Source organism: Penicillium digitatum, chromosome 3 (assembly GCF_016767815.1).
Source record: "Penicillium digitatum chromosome 3, complete sequence".
Classification (NCBI taxonomy): Eukaryota; Fungi; Ascomycota; class Eurotiomycetes; order Eurotiales; family Aspergillaceae; genus Penicillium; species Penicillium digitatum.
Window position 1 is genome coordinate 3,906,414 of NC_089386.1, and position 15,906 is coordinate 3,922,319.

At 48.0% G+C, this 15,906-nt stretch overlaps 5 protein-coding genes across 5 annotated transcripts; 2 read left to right on the forward strand and 3 right to left on the reverse strand.

The window, feature by feature from the left end:
* Nucleotides 1–903: 903 nt before the first annotated feature.
* Pdw03_8934 (Peptidyl-tRNA hydrolase, putative) lies at nt 904–1,596 on the forward strand (the record flags this gene model as incomplete). The annotated part of the gene is made up of 1 exon (XM_014681550.1): nt 904–1,596. The coding sequence occupies one exon, from the start codon at nt 904–906 to the stop codon at nt 1,594–1,596; it is 693 nt and encodes a 230-aa protein (XP_014537036.1).
* A 321-nt stretch (nt 1,597–1,917) lies between these two features.
* On the reverse strand, nt 1,918–3,110 carry Pdw03_8935 (Amphiphysin; the record flags this gene model as incomplete). Its single annotated transcript, XM_014681551.1, has 6 exons — nt 1,918–2,371; nt 2,430–2,577; nt 2,639–2,712; nt 2,781–2,826; nt 2,969–3,019; nt 3,098–3,110. 6 exons carry the CDS (start codon nt 3,108–3,110, stop codon nt 1,918–1,920), a joined length of 786 nt encoding a protein of 261 aa, XP_014537037.1.
* Nucleotides 3,111–5,112: 2,002 nt separating this feature from the next.
* On the reverse strand, nt 5,113–6,771 carry Pdw03_8936 (Protein kinase; the record flags this gene model as incomplete). The annotated part of the gene is made up of 2 exons (XM_066102102.1): nt 5,113–5,244; nt 5,302–6,771. The coding sequence occupies 2 exons, from the start codon at nt 6,769–6,771 to the stop codon at nt 5,113–5,115; spliced, it is 1,602 nt and encodes a 533-aa protein (XP_065957185.1).
* A 4,865-nt stretch (nt 6,772–11,636) lies between these two features.
* On the reverse strand, nt 11,637–12,402 carry Pdw03_8937 (TRAPP complex subunit (Bet5), putative; the record flags this gene model as incomplete). Its single annotated transcript, XM_066102103.1, has 5 exons — nt 11,637–11,654; nt 11,720–11,808; nt 11,875–12,020; nt 12,106–12,310; nt 12,366–12,402. 5 exons carry the CDS (start codon nt 12,400–12,402, stop codon nt 11,637–11,639), a joined length of 495 nt encoding a protein of 164 aa, XP_065957186.1.
* A 329-nt stretch (nt 12,403–12,731) lies between these two features.
* Nucleotides 12,732–15,509, forward strand: Pdw03_8938 (Calcium/calmodulin-dependent/calcium-dependent protein kinase; the record flags this gene model as incomplete). Its single annotated transcript, XM_014681554.2, has 6 exons — nt 12,732–12,835; nt 12,916–12,985; nt 13,040–13,189; nt 13,277–14,071; nt 14,129–14,266; nt 14,322–15,509. 6 exons carry the CDS (start codon nt 12,732–12,734, stop codon nt 15,507–15,509), a joined length of 2,445 nt encoding a protein of 814 aa, XP_014537040.2.
* Between the last annotated feature and the right edge of the window lie 397 nt (nt 15,510–15,906).

Consider the following 15,906-nt stretch of genomic DNA (forward strand, 5'->3'; position numbering starts at 1 on the left):
CTTATGTCGATGCTGTTTTCTCAACGCCAGATAACAAAATCCAGCTCTCTCCGGGACATTCAAGAATCATCAGCCGATGAAGGAAGGAAGCTAGAAAGGCTACGCCAAAAGATTGTTCGTCGCAGTGCGTTCGCTAATTGCGAAAAATGGTCAACCGCACCCTCAAGAACCATCGAATGGGGTTTACAAGTGGAGATCTACAGCCAAATGACCTAATAGTGGAAAATATCCACGATACTAGAGGTGCAGACTTGTGAAACCGGATTGGCTCGAACTCACCCCAGACAAATGTGATCAGTGCCCGGGATATCTCATGATGCAAGTTGTCTACCCTTTGGTCATTTGTTGATGACACAATATTCCCCTTACAATCAAGTGTTTTTCCGAGATAAAAAGCGTCAATCAGGATCGTGGTGCATCAAGTGCTCTATAGCACTCCGCCTCGATTCTAGGCAAGTAGGCTTGTTTCATGGCTCCATTTTTAATCTTCCTGCCCGGGAGATGAAAGCAAGAGATATCTATAGAAAAAGCATAAGTTGCATGGGAAGCGCTAAGCTTAGCGGTAGTTGTCATGATTGATCTCTACACCCCAGCCTAGTAATTTGCAAGTTCTGACAGTCTACGAGATGATTTTTGCAAAGAAATAACCTTCAAGGACTATATGCTCCTTCCATTACTATGTATAACATAGTAGAAAGAGTTGAAGTGACCTCGATGACATCAAAATATTAGAATTTACTTGTGTATTAATATGGAGATAAGGAGTTGCTTATCTCCGATATCAGCCAAGTCACGGGACGATCTCCCGGTGCCTGAACCAATGATAAAGAGAGAGAGAGAGAAAAAAAAAAAAAGACCGTACAAAGTATATCACACACCTAAGGGTGTCTCCTCCCTACAAATATGGAAATCCTTCCCCGCCGCCTCCTCTTCATCGCGTCAATCGGCAATCCAGCCCCCTACCACAATACCCGACACAGCGCCGGCCACCACCTCCTCGACGCCTTAAAACCACTCCTCGAAACCACCCTCTCAAACACAGGCCTCTACCATGAAACATGGCAAAGTCCATCCCTCATGAATGTAACAGGCCCGAAACTTGTGCGCCGACTAGAACAATGGGCAACCGAGCGAGCAAGCCGTCTTGAAAGAATCGCCAACGTTGCTGCAACTCGTGCTTCTGCCTCCACCCCAAACATCCCCATACAAACTAGTTACCCAACAACCCTCATCATCCTCCATGACGAACTCTCCATCGCACTAGGAAAGGTTCGTGTCATACGCGGCGGGCCTGAGGCATTTAGTTTGCGAGGCCATCGCGGTCTCATCAGTATTTGTGAGACACTGCGCAAGAAGGGGTTGTATCCCCGCTCTTCTCCTAGTACGAATAAGAGTGTCACTGGGCCGTTGGCGGATCTTTCGATCTTGCGCGTTGGTCTTGGTATTGGTCGTCCCACGTCACATGAGACCGGTGCTGTTTCGGACTATGTGTTGAAGACTGTTACTGAGAAGGAGCTTAAGTCTTATCATGCCGCGGCGATGCCTGTGGTGCAGACTATTCGAGATGAACTTTTCAGACCTACGGGAAAGGTCTGATGTTTGATCTTTGGTGATGTGTATATTGTGGATTTGGTTGGAGCACAGTACAAATTATACCCCCCTCTCCCCCTTGGTCATGACTGCAGGCGAGAGCATGGAATTGGAGGAAGTGATGAAGAGAAATGTCAAAGCTAGCTTGTGGATGTATTAAACATATACACAGGAAACGCCTAGTGTAAGGTAATAAACACAGGAAATAGCTGCCGAAATATATCGACAGAAACACGAAAAAAAAAACACGATTCTGTTGCAAAGATCTCAGTGCAGCAAAGAAACATCCGGTATTACGCTTAAAAAGTAGTTGATTAAAAGACCAGCTCAAACGGTTCCAGCTATGCTCAAATCGCGGATCTCCTGCAACACCTCCTCAACTCGGTTATCAAGATCACCCTTGGCATACTGGTCACGAGTTTCAGCATCGAGATATTGCTGCACTTGCGCCATGCGGGAATACGCCTCAGCACAGAAGCGCAGCTGGATCTTGACGAGAGCTTCGAAGCTGGGGTCGAGATAGGGCACACGTAGGTCGATAAGCTGGGGGAGTTCGTTGGAGAGCTGCTCATTCAACTGCTCGTAAGCCTGCTTGGCCATCTCGGCTTCGCGCTCGGTCCGCGGCAGCTTGGTGACATCCTTGTCGGGCTTCTCAGCTAGCTTCTTGACCTTAGCGCGCATGGCGTCGTAGTCTAGCAGCTTGTGGTTGCGTTTCTTGATACATTCGTTCACGTCGGGGAAGTAGGCACAGAATCGGGAGATGGGGTCGAGAACGGTGGTACTTTGGCTTCCGTCAGCACTATTCATGTGTGCTCGTCAGGAAAGTCAGAATCTCCTACCGGTATGGCCCATCCAGAGCCTTGATGGTCTCGGCATCAAGATCCTCAACGGCCTGCTTGTAGCTCCGGCTCACACCATCTTTTGTTCCCGCGTCACCGTAGAAGGCATCAATGGTCTCGGCAATGCGCATTTGGGATGCCGTCATGGCTGAAAAGAGTCAGTCAACGGAACAACCAGATCCAAGAATCCAAAGCGGAAGGTCACCTACCTCGTAGTGAATCCAAATACCCCTTTGCCTCCCTTTGCAAGCGATTAGCCGCGGTCTCCATAGTCCGATACCGACTATAATGAGCAATGTCAGTTCCGGTCCCGATATAGCCATCTTGAGGCAGCAGCGAGGGCAACCATACCGTTCCTCGATCTCATAATCGCGATCATTCGTTCTCTCAACATGTCCTATGAAATTACTGAGTCAGCGTGTGATTCGCATCCACAGGGTGCGGCAAGCAAGTCGTAGCGCATAGCGGGTAGTTAGTCCGGGATCGTGGTGCGATCGCCCTCTCTCGATTCATTGCGGGGTAGAACTCGACGAACTCACCCGTCTTCATCATCACCTGTGTCGTGGCACGGTTGACATTTTTCTTGAACCCTATCCACCCCAGCAGTTAGATTCGCTCAGACTGGCACTGATTCATGAGTCTGATGGTTTTAGTAAAATGAGGCGTACCTGCCCACGACATGGTGGCGGTGTGGCTCGGAGGACCCGGAGATGAAGATCGGCTGTGAGTTGGTGTTGGTTATAGGCTGTAAGTGGGTATGAAGTAGAAGCAAGTCGAGGGTGATTGCAGTTGACTGCTGAGAAGACTCTCCGGAGTTAAGCTGTAGGGAAAGTCGTGAAGGTCCCGAACCCAACGCCAAGGGTAGCCGACTTGCCTTACGGCTGTGTGGCTATGTGGCTGTGTGTGGCTGTGCTTATGTCATGTCTTCTGTCTTCCGGATGCGGATACGTCACGTTTGGTAGGGCTGGAGTACCCACATCAGCGTCGCCTTATTCAGGTTCTGCGAGGGTCTTATCGAGATTTAAATTTTTTTTTTTTTCCTGCAAAGATACAAGGACTGGGTAATACTAGGTAAATCATGCCAAGATAAACATTGCACATGGTATCTTGTTGGGACATACCTACGCAAACCAGGTGCATATAATCCGTAGCCGCTAGACGCTGGCGAGCAATCAAGAGAAAGATGACAAAAAACATTTACCTAACGTTAAACACAATTACCCCTTACCCCTTTAATGGTAGCATAGTGTACGGAGTAGGGCTGGGCCTTACATCCGCTGCAACACGCCTGCATGGCATGTGCATGTTGAGGTATTTCACTTACCCACTTCGCCCAGACTGTAATGTTGATGCCTAAGTAACCGAGCTATGTGCATCCTTGGCAGGCTGTTATATGACAATGCCAAGTGTGAACAACTAACTTGAATCCGCTCGAGCTTTACTCGGGATCCCCTTTTTGAAATGGTTGCTTGGATTGGGTATATGGGGGGGGGAGGAAGTTGTAGAGTTCGAAGCCACAACTCTTGAGCTGCATTTGTTCTCTGTATAACTGAAATTATACTGCGTACATACCTAAAGTATTTTATTTAGAAGTTATACGACACATGTGTGTATGGTGGGAATAGCTAGACTGCGCTAGTCGGGAATATGACACACTCGATTGCATCAGACCGCTGGGGCTTATTGTTTTTCTCGCTAGCGTATGGAGGATGGATAGATCATTGTTGTTGGGAAAACTCCCAAGGTTGGATTATATAACGGGTCCTGATGTGTTTGAACGATGTCGGAGCTGATCTACTCGATCGTGCTGATCGTCTCAGTGACAATTGTGGACCTTTTATTAATGGATTTTGCATCTTGCTACATGGAACTAAGTCTCATGTAACAAAAAAATCAGCATGCCTAAGCCATATATACAAAAGCATCGGTAATATGTACTAGAATCCAACGTCGAAAGGAGAAAATCCAAAGCCAAAAAGGTTCAGAAGACCTCCGGTGTGAAATGTCCCACTTAGGCACCGATTCCTGTTCCTGATCTTGTTTTGTTGATGCGGGCAGCGGAGCCTCTGCCTACAATCATATTGACAAAATTTCCCAGAACCCAGGACCTGGAACCCAAGTGAGAATATGCCCATATTCGCCCGCTAAAGCTGGGTTCGTCATAGTGGTACAAGGGTAGAAAGTTCAAATGGGGAATTGCCCGCCAACGCCAGTAGAAACTTCAAGGTATCTGCCGAAATCCCGTAACACGAAAAAAAAACATTTGAAGACCGGACGAGATAAAACTCCGAGAGGTTGTAAGGGAAAGCCAGATCAAAAGAAAAGGGTCATGATTCTTCGTTGCATTGACGTTGAAGACATGAGGATCCAGACAAAAAGACAAGCTAAAAGGTGGATCGATGTAATAAAGCACAGGCTGAAGAGGCTGCAGGGATACAGTATGCGCCAGAGCCAACAAACAGGATGGAACGGAAATTAAAAAAAAGGCATAAATAGAACCGTCGGAAGGGGCCTCCTTCCATTTTAGGAGTTTTCAAAGGGTTGAAATCAGTCAGACTCTCCTTGAATAAGCCTATGATAAATTACCGCCCCGTGAGGCAAATGTGATAGGATGATTTCGGTCACGTTAAACCTCAAGGGGCCGGTGACCTTCACACCTGACAATTTTTTTTTGTGGAGACGATCAAAACCCTTCCTCGCCGGCCTTGCACAACTTGATCTGGCGCACCCATTCTGATTTGAGGACCTGTGAGGCATTGATGCGGCGAGAAGGGTTGGGATCAAGGATGGAGTAGATCACATTGCGACAACGAGCCTGATAAGTCATAAGTCTTTGACCTCCAACGACAGGAGAGGGTGTGGCAGTTCTTACCCGATGTAACGTCTCGATGGGAGCGTATCCATCCTCATGTTTACGACCCTCTAGGTACCGCTGGTAAAATTCGTCTTCATCCTTGCGCGCCACACGCCACAGATGCCGTCCAGTGCGCATGGCCATGTAGATTACCCCAGTAGCCCAGAGATCAACTGCCCGGGGATCAAATTCCCTCTCGACGTATTCCTCTGGGGCGATGTATGGAGCAGAACCGCAGAGTCCGGCGGTCATGTGGGCTTCTTTCTCCCAGGCCATACGGAAGCATTCGCCGTTACCAAAATCGGTGATCTTGAGCGCACCATGAGTGGTCAAAAGTAAATTTTCGGGCTTAAGGTCGCGGTGTGCAACACCCATTTCGTGCATATACTCAACACCCCGCATCAACTGCTTGAAGAAGCAATCGGCCTCGGCAACTTCCAACTTGCCGGCAGCAAGGACCAGGGTGTACAGATCACCACCAGCGCAGTATTCCATGACTTCACAGTAATCTCCCTTTGCATCTTGCAAGAGGTCCAAAGTGTGAATAACGTTCGGATGACGAAGTGACGACGAGATGCAAAATTCAGAAGTCAATCGTTTTTGATACTTCTTGGTCGTTTCTTGAGGCCGGCGGCGGAACTCCTTGACAGCATACAGTTGTTCACACTTGGAATCTTGAGGGTCGACCTTGTGCGAGATGCGCACGATACCGAAAGCACCGCGACCCACAATCTCCTGGCACTTACCGTACTTGTCAACGAGAGAAGCGGTAGCATTCGGGCCACCTTTCTTATCAGCAGCCAACTTATCACGCTCCGTCTTGAACTGATCAATCCAGGTCGACATCAGCGACAACTGTTGCTCATCTACCTGGTCGTCCTTTTTCCGGCCACCCATCATGTCCCGCAGCAGATCAGTGAGTTTCTCTTGCCGTCTAGCACTTCTGAGGTTATGTGAGTGGTTGCCGAGAGGTTCCGTCAGAACCTCAAATCGCTTGTGGATTGAAGCTCCATCCTTTGTCTTTTTATCATCCATCTTCTTCTTGTCGTGTTTTTCCACGGGTTCGCTTTTGAGTGACGGGTTTCGTGATGGTGTTCGAGAATATTCTCCTCTTGAAGGGGGTCTAGAAACAGGTCTGGAGGCGGGTCGAGATGATGACTTTGAGAGTCTGCCATTGAGGGGCTGGATGCTTTCCAAACTGCTGTCGGATAGGTCACGAGGAACTTCGGTGTTTTCTTTGGTTGATGTATTTTTCCCTGTGCTGGAGAACATGCGCGTGAGGCGAGCGGCCATGGTGGCTTTGGTCGGTTTTCCGGCTGGAGATAATGCCGGAGCAGGGAGGGCGTCCCCGTTTGTATGGGCAACCAGACTCATGCCCGTAAGGGCGCGTGCTACCGAAGCATCTCCATCCGGATGTTCATACGAGTGTTGTGAAGCTGCGGCGGACGAGACTGCAGAAGGCACAGGTGAAGGGGAAGGTGGAGTCATGTGCGGTGGATCGACAGATGAAGATTGGAAGAATGGTGGGTGGGACGTGAATTCTCCGTCCCCAAATTGGCAGACGAGCGTCTACAGCTCGCACGAAGCTTCGGCGAATTGACACGATCTTAATGGGCAATGACAAAGAGAAGTGAGATGAGCGAGGCGAGAGGGAAAAAAAAAGTTAGGCCAAATGATGGCCTGAGGCAACGAGAGCGAAGGGTGACGACACAAAGAGATACGGAAATCTTGGAAGCACCGCACACCAAAATGATGCCCTCTGGCAAGGAGGAGCCCCTGGGGTATATAGACACTCGATAAAAGATAGAGAAAATAAAAAGAATTAAAAAAGGAAGAGAAGTAGGTGGGAAATAAGTGGAATAAATTTGGCGATGCTAGAGAACTTGAAATACCACCGGGAGGAAATCCTTGGTAATTTATTACATAGCTGAATTAAAAAATTTTTAAAAAAAAAAACCTTAGAAAAGGAAAAAAAAAAAGCAACAACTCCATATCGAGAGAAGGGGGAAAATGTGGGCACTGTAACAGTACAGCTTACCCTCGAAGATTATTAATGCTTGTGAATGTCCACCTAGGCATCTGGTGTCCGCGGCCTCCAGGGCTCTCCAGAGTGTTTCTACACGATTCTGGGGTTGGCATGTAGAGCTACATGCAGCATACGGCGACTCCGGCACTGTGAGGCCTTACATAGATACAACAAGGGCCATATCCATGTTTGTCCTGCTTAAAGTCTTATGTTTTAGTGCTAACATTCTTTCAGATGGATAGACCAGATGGAAGGGATTCCCGAGGTCCGTTCCGATGGTTGATATTAAATTTTGTTGGGTGAGAGATTTAATGGTGATGAAACATTGAAGAGTAATCAGAATGTGCTATGTAATAAGTCACGAAAAGTACGCGTTTCTTTTTTTTTCCTACTCCGGAACTGGGTCTCTCCCGAGTCTCTCTGAGCAATACATGTATTGACGTTTTTTTTTTTGACTAGTATTGATGAGGTTGAAGTGACGTCTTTATACGATTACTCTTTAGATGTACACGGACACTCTGGAATATTAGAAGAGTCGAAAGCACAGAGAAGTAGCTTTGATTGTTCCGCCACCATATCAAAGGAGTGAGGCTGTGCAGTTTGCACAACGAAGCCTAGTCATGATTCGATCAGCCCCGCACAAAGCCAACGCGCTGGGTGCACCTTGTGGCGGTTGTCATCCCGAGGCCGAAGTTGGGGGGTACCTTTCCGAAAACCACCTAGGTATTTGGATCCATTCGTCCGATGTGATTGGGGTATTCTCTGGATTTTAGCCGGAACAATGTGAACATTTCAAGACGTGCTTTTTTACTCTTAGTGAGTGGGGGATTATCATTTGAACATGAGCATCTATTGTTTAGAAAGATCAGACCATTCCTTTTACTATACTTGCAATAAAAAGTGATCAAGCATATCATCCGGGTCTTGAAACCCTGCTAAATCCAAAACAGTCAAGTGTTATTTTCCCCCAGGGACACTGTCCACGTTGGTTGCAAATCCTAAATCCCCATTCAACCAATTGTCGGACCCCTCCGTTTATACCCGTGCTCACTAGCCATATTGTACTTTCAACGGTCAGTTAGATCATCTCCTAAGAAACCCCCCCTCCCCCATTTGTGGACAGTTCTTGCCAATGATTAACGATCATTGCTACAACGATCATTGCTACGTAATAAGACCCGGTCAATCATGCACATCTCTCTATCGGGTATCGTGGGAACCGCGTGGGGTCTCTGTGCGACGAGGTCCCCCGCAGCGATGTACAACGTACATGAAGCTCTAGTAGGGAATACCGTTGAGACTAAGAGTGGCTTTCCACCATCTAGCGTCATTTGTACAGATGACGGCATTTAGGACTGACCCAGACTGAGTTGTTCGATTGGATTCTATTGGATAGAAATACATCGCTCTGTCTGATCACATCTGCAGGGGAATATAGCTACCCTCATTACTTAAGAAGAGATGGAGTAGAATTTGGAACGTTCACCGTCTCTTCGAATCTTGGTCTGTGTGGGGGGAATTCTTGACACCTAGTGTTTTAGGAACTCCATACTGGGATGAGCTTCGCACTGAATCCAGGCTATGTTTCCGAGCTAGTACAGGATGGTGACTAGCGGTATACTCAATCATGTAATTCAATGCTCATTTTACCCCGGATTACTATCTTTTTCCGAATCAGCCCGCTAGCATTGACCTCGGGTACACAGTAAAAATAATAGGCAAAGATATCTGCTGTAAAGGAACAATGAAGTTGAAAATAACAGGTCAATCTCACATGTAACGCAAAAACAGCATGTCCACTTTCTCTCACACAAGCTTCCGTATCCAGCACTAATGACTACGAGGGATTTTCACTCACCAATCACAGCCCTAAAAAGGAACCCATTTCAATTTCCCACAGTACATGGTCACTATGCACCATGTATATGTAAATTATACAATACAACAGTTGGATACAAACCAAGCATTTTATATCAAAGGCAGATGCATCTTCACTGAGGCACTTCGACAACACATAGTTCAACACTAACCCTCTTCACCCTAAGTTCCGATTTCCATCCACAACTGTACAGCGTAGAGAACGATGATTATCAGAAATGACAATCACACGCGTGATTTAAACTTGGCAGGTGTTAAAATTACTTCTGCTCTTGCTTTGATCTCTTGAGGTGTTTTCTTAAAGTGGTTGGTCCCTACAACATATCTCGAGAACAAAGTGAGGTTGAACAAGTCATGATATTCAGGTTCATTGCAGGCTGAACCTGTATGTAGCTTCATAGGATTTGTTCTTTCGGGTTGAAACTAGCTCTCAAGGGCGGTAATTCGCCCCATATCCCCTCGTATTGGTGTCTCGTGGACTACATTCATGTCCCTGCGGTTCATTCGCTTTTGATAGCCAGTAAAATATACAACAACTCTACATCATGGCTAGCTTTCACACTATAGACAAATTTTTGCACAAGTGAGCTTTACATGCACACTTTGGGGTTTGATTTTCTTGCTTTCCTTTTGATCATATCTCAAATGCAAACCTGATCAGGGCTTGCTATATACACCAAGTCCTCTATGACGAAAACACAATTCAGCCAGACCTCCGCCGTGACCCCTTACTCTGAGTCAATGCAGAAGCCACATCTGTTATCTAATCCGCCGGGTTACCACTATGCACATGATGATAGCAGCAGAGGCTACCTACAGCACAGAAGAATCACCATTCTGCATGCGTATACGAACTTTCGGACGCGGTCGATCCCAACGGAAGAAGATTGACCTAGTCATGGCATACAAGGTGATAGACATTTGGCAAAGCGAAGATCTCGAGGATCATATCTACCCACAAAGCCCGTACGCATGGAGAAGGGGATCGAGTCAGTTCATGGGAAGTCTCCGTTAGTTCACATGTTTATTGAAAAGTGTAAAAGCAACCACAAAGCCACCAAACACTGGATGTAACCCAAATTTCGATACAAGCCGGGGCATGCTTGACCGCCAGTTTGTGCTTGTTGGAAGACACATACAGCCACGAAGTTATAACATTGGTCGGCTTTGCATTGCGACACCTTTCTGGTGCGGCTGAATGGTCCAAGCTTGGGATAGGCTGTAGCATCATCCTGATTTATTCTCTGTGGATGCACGCATGTGCCTATGGGGATATGCATTAGTAAATTCTCGATGTATTTCCAATGCACAGACGCGCTACAGAGCAAAAGAGCTCGGGCAAATAGGAGGGGCCGAGCTTCTCCATCGGTAGTATCTGTTATCCCGCTGTGGATGCACGTTGTGGTAAACCTATATGTGTGGGCTTCTGTGCTTTAGCCAAGTCATGCAGAATGTAGGATGGGGACGATCAGACCTGAAGCTGAGAGCTATCTGTGGGTATCTTGATTTTCGTTGCGAGATGTATTGAGCTTTGCTTTTTCTTTGTGGTAGGTAGAAAAAGTAATAGCAAGATCAAATTACTGTTGTATGACCCATCTTCTCTACTTGATTCTCAAGTCTACACCTATCGGCTTGTCGGGTCGGAGCCTCCATGCAGAAGCAGACGCACGAGCCACACTGGACCAGCTAGGAATGCTGGCTCTTGGCGGTGCTGCCTGGCTATAGCTGCTCGGATTAAGAGTGTGGTTAGCGCTTTAGACCTGGACATAGTTTGCAATTTCTTTTTATTTGGCGTTGTTGATGGCTGCGGCCTTTCCTTTGCTTTTTACGACCTATACCCCATGTTTACTATAATAAGGCATTTCGAAGGCTGGAAACTTGATAGTGCACCTACAGTGAGACATGTCACATAGCTATTGCGTTATACCAGCGGCAATCAACTCTTCCAACTCTCCCCGAACACCAGTAACAAGCAGCTCTGTCCAGTGTTCCTGTTTAATAGCACCTAATAAGATGAAGCCGGGCTATTTGCAGGCCGGGTCCCGGGACACTCGGTACCATTAATCTCCCGGCGTACAGCGTACCAGCGGCGCTGGGAGTGCCACGTGGGAAGAAATCGGGTCCTATTGAATGGCAGCCACACACGAAAAGGCGGTATGAATAACCCTGGCATGCTTGGCTTTGATGCTGTGTCCCGGTAATCATGTTTCTCGCCAAATGTGCTGTTGCATGCAGGTGCCCGTAGAACAGTGTGCTTGATGACAGGCGAGTCCGCTGTAGTATGCGCACGATTGCAGCTATGCCGATCTCACGCCTTGGAGATACCTGATTTGTACATGCTAGCCTCGATATGTCCTAGCGGTGAGATCCTGTCGCTTTTTCCTTCCTTCACGTGGACTTGCTCGCGCGAACTGACCTCCAGATTCTGTGAGAGATACCCGGTTCGAGATCATGACAGAACTCGAGTCTGCTACCAGATCAGAACATACGTCAACATTTAAGGGCAGTGTGCCCAAATTGAAATGCACGTACCACAAACTGCTCTAATGACTCCTCAAATAGCTCATTGTTCACACCCACACCGCCGGGGTGCTCGGTCGGAGAAAGAGGGTTCTTCACCACTAAACAGACCGAACCACATTAGCACTGCCCAGGCCTTCCAGACGGGATCAATAAATCACACGAACCGTATTCCACAAATAGATTGATATAGATCTGTTGCAGCGCGATACGCATGCTGGGACTCTTGAGGTCGGTCAGCATGACGAACTTGATATTCGTTGGTGTCTCGTAGTAGTGAAGCTTGTACTGGCTGGTGGTGAATGACACAAAGCTACTTGGTGTTAATATCGGCTACGCCTGTACATCCGGAAGCCAGCAAACAGGCCCTGTCTGGCTTGCTCCAGGGACAGTCTTACTTGTCATCTTCGCCTCCTAGCTTGCGTACCATATTCCGCAGCGAGAAGACCGTGCCGAAGACTAGCTTCGAATCATCGTCTGTCGATCGCACAGTTTGACCGAGACCGGTCGGTGCTGCGCCGGAGACTGTGTCAGAAGACCGGGACTTCCCCACGATAGTGGAGGTCGGGCGCGGAAGCCAGCGGCGTTTGTATATACATGCCGCTGGATAACAGTTAGTGTATGCCAATTCAATTATGAATTATAGGGGAGTGCTTACCGTGCCGATCAAAGATGTAGAACGAGTAGACGACCATGGTGTATCGTGTGACCTGAAACAAGTTGTTGTTGATGTTCAGGGGAGTTCCGAGGCAGAGCGGGCGGTGAAATTAGTTCCCGTATCGATAACAAACGCCCAGATCCAAAAAAAAGGCGCTGCCTAGAATTCCTTCGGGGTTTTCGATTTGACTGGGACATTTCTTTAATTTATAACATAAGGCTTAGTACCATTTATTTTATCTGCCTTTGCAATCCTTGCAGAGCGTGGCCTCGTAAGGCTGACAGCCCGCGTCTCGCGTTATCGAATCCCCCACTCGAACTTCCTCATTACCCCACACATCTACCAGCCAGCACTTGGTGTATTTCAATGGATGGGAATGTGGAAACTCCTATTTCGGATGTATCCGCGGAGCCATCCATCACCTCGCTCGATGGTATGACCGATGTGCGACCCCAGGCGAGTAGAGTTGCGTGAGTTTCGCTATGAAACACCTGCAGAAGATTATTTTTGCTGAGCATGTTGTATCTTGCTGACGCCACTATGCAACTAGGTCTACTGCATCCCACGACAGTACTGGGAGGCACAGACGGCGAAACCCAAGAGGAAGGCGTCCGGTGAAGGTCGGTCTCTCAATGCCGTTGTGACAGCTTCGGAGAACTGATACCGAGGACTAGGAAACGCTGGACGCTCGCTCAGAATACTATACAAGCCAAGATGATGGCACTGCGGAACATCGTATCAACCAATATGTGATCAAACAGGAGATCGGACGTGGATCGTTTGGGGCGGTCCATCTGGCTGCAGATCAGTTTGGCAATGAATATGTATGAGCATGAACCTGAAGGACATGAGCCTGGTCAGCCCGGAAAAATGAAATTTCTAACTATCAGACAAACCGTCTGTAAATTCAGGCAGTCAAGGAATTCTCCAAGTCCAGACTAAGAAAACGTGCACAGTCGCATCTGCTGCGAAGACCGAGAGGTCCGATTCGGCCAGGAACAGATTTCAACTCGCCATTACATCGTCATCCTTCTGGTGACGACGCTGAGACAGCAAAGAATCCTCTATATCTGATCAAGGAGGAAATCGCAATTATGAAGAAACTGAACCATAACAATCTAGTGTCATTGATCGAGGTCTTGGACGATCCGACAGAGGACTCGTTGTACATGGTGATGGAAATGTGCAAGAAGGGTGTTGTCATGAAGGTCGGACTGGAAGAGAAAGCAGATCCGTATGACGACGAGCAATGTCGATGTTGGTTCCGTGATCTGATCTTGGGAATCGAGTATCTGCATTCACAGGGGATTGTCCACCGAGATATAAAACCAGACAACTGTCTGGTGACCAATGACGACATTTTGAAAGTGGTCGATTTCGGCGTGTCGGAGATGTTCGAAAAAGATTCAAATATGTTCACTGGCAAGTCAGCAGGGTCACCAGCATTTCTCCCGCCAGAGCTGTGCGTGGTCAAACATGGCGATGTATCCGGAAGAGCGACGGATATCTGGTCCATGGGGGTAACTCTATATTGTCTGCGGTATGGAAGGCTGCCATTTGAGAAGCAGAGCATCTTCGAGCTGTATGATAGTATCAGGGGAGATCTTCTGGCCTACGAAGAAGAGTCAGATGAAGTATTCAAAGATCTGATAGGACGGATCCTCGAAAAGGACCCAGAGAAACGAATCGACATGTTTGGTTTACGAGTGAGTCAATCGCAATTATGTTGTATACTGCTCGCCAATACTTACCAGATACAACAGGAACACCCCTGGGTAACAAAGCATGGGGCTGATCCTTTGCTGTCATTTGAGGAGAACACGTCGCAAATCATCGAGCCACCGACAGAGGAGGAGATGAACTCGGCCATTACAACTAACATGGGACACCTTATGACCGTGGTATGTTACTTTTCCACGTTCTAGTAGGAAGTTCATTCATTAACAAAGCCCGCAGATGAAAGCCGTCAAAAAATTCAAGCGACTAACAGATCCTTCCAAAGCACAATCCCCCATTCAAAGTACGTTTGGTAAGAGCATCCTGGGTGGAGACCACGATGCCTATCTTGTCGAGCCACCAATGGAAATGGACCCAGACGAACCCTTCCCAGCAGTGGGATCGGCTCCACAAACACATGACGCCTATGGCTTGCACGCAGGTCTACGCAAGGGTTTTGGCCGGCGCCCTTTTGCCGCATTCCGAGACGATTCCGGAGCCCTCGGGTCTAGTGATTCAGCCAGCTTTTCATCTCGGCCGGAGTACAGCCCGAGCAACAGCAAAAAACCCAGCGGTGTGTTCGAGCCCGAGCGAAAAGTCTCCGGCTGCATCCGCAGCGGGGGCTCCCCGGCTCAACCGGATATCGGCCACGAAGCTCAACCCCACTCTCAATCGGCATCACCCCATATCCCCCTCTCGCGAGCAAGCTCAGGTAGAACCAAGCGCAGCCTGGAGGGGACGAGAGGCCATGCCCGTGATCCGCTGGAGGAGGAGTTTCCCTACCTTTTTATTGGTCCATCTACATACACCGGCTCCTCGCAGCAGGAACCCATGGAGAGTAGTGATGAGCCAACGCCTATGTTCCAAGGGCCAGAACATTCTGACCGGATTGAGGATGATGAGCTTGTGCAGTTCGTTAGTGAATCGCCCGGGGCTGCAGATTTCAATATCTACGAGACGGCGTACATGAAGGAACTCGATCGCATCAAGCGCAACCAGAGAGACCGCGATACCGGCCCGAAGGTGTATCTGACTCGGCTTGTCGAGAAAAAAAGCGCTGAAATGACGAAACTGGCCAAAGAGAAGGAGTTGGATCTTCAAATTGGGAATCAATTCACTCCTCCTTCTCTGTCGAGAGCACCCTCAGGCTTCGGGTCTGCGGTTAATGCACTGCTCTCACAGATGCTGCAGAAAAGACAGGCTGAGGAGTCGGAGGAGCAGGGTGATGATGCATGTAAAGATCAGAACCACGAACCTCACCCCCACCCTCCCAAACGCCTGTCACTTTCAACCCAACCTATACCAGAGCCTGAACAGTCTTCTTTGGAGGCGACCGGTGTGTCGTCTCCGGTGGGAAGCGGTGATTCCAAGGCCCAGCTGCAGCGAATTCTTGATCGAGTTCGTGGAAAATCTGATAGTGCGAAGTGATAGGCCGGGCAGAATGTGTTGTATGGATATAATTGTGAAATTTGGTCCTTTGTGTAGATATGGCCTTTCATTCAAGGCGTCGAACAGCTAGTTTCTTTGTCTAATAATTTTTTTTTAACCTATGTATGAACAGGCAAACCTCTCAAAGACAGTCTTTGGCATTTACAATCCTCGTTGGAACCTGTGCGATAGGAACGTACAAGGTTCGCGGAAGCTCATTGGATTCCAGAAATTGCGGGTTTAGATATTGCATGGTTATCATTCTAAGATCACAATGTTGGAAAAGAAGCCAAAAATCAATGCAAAGGTCATCTCCCGTTGGCGATCCGGCAACTTGAGATCAAACGGCACTCAAGCTGAGAATAGACAGGGTAAATTGGCCTTGAACGAGGAAATG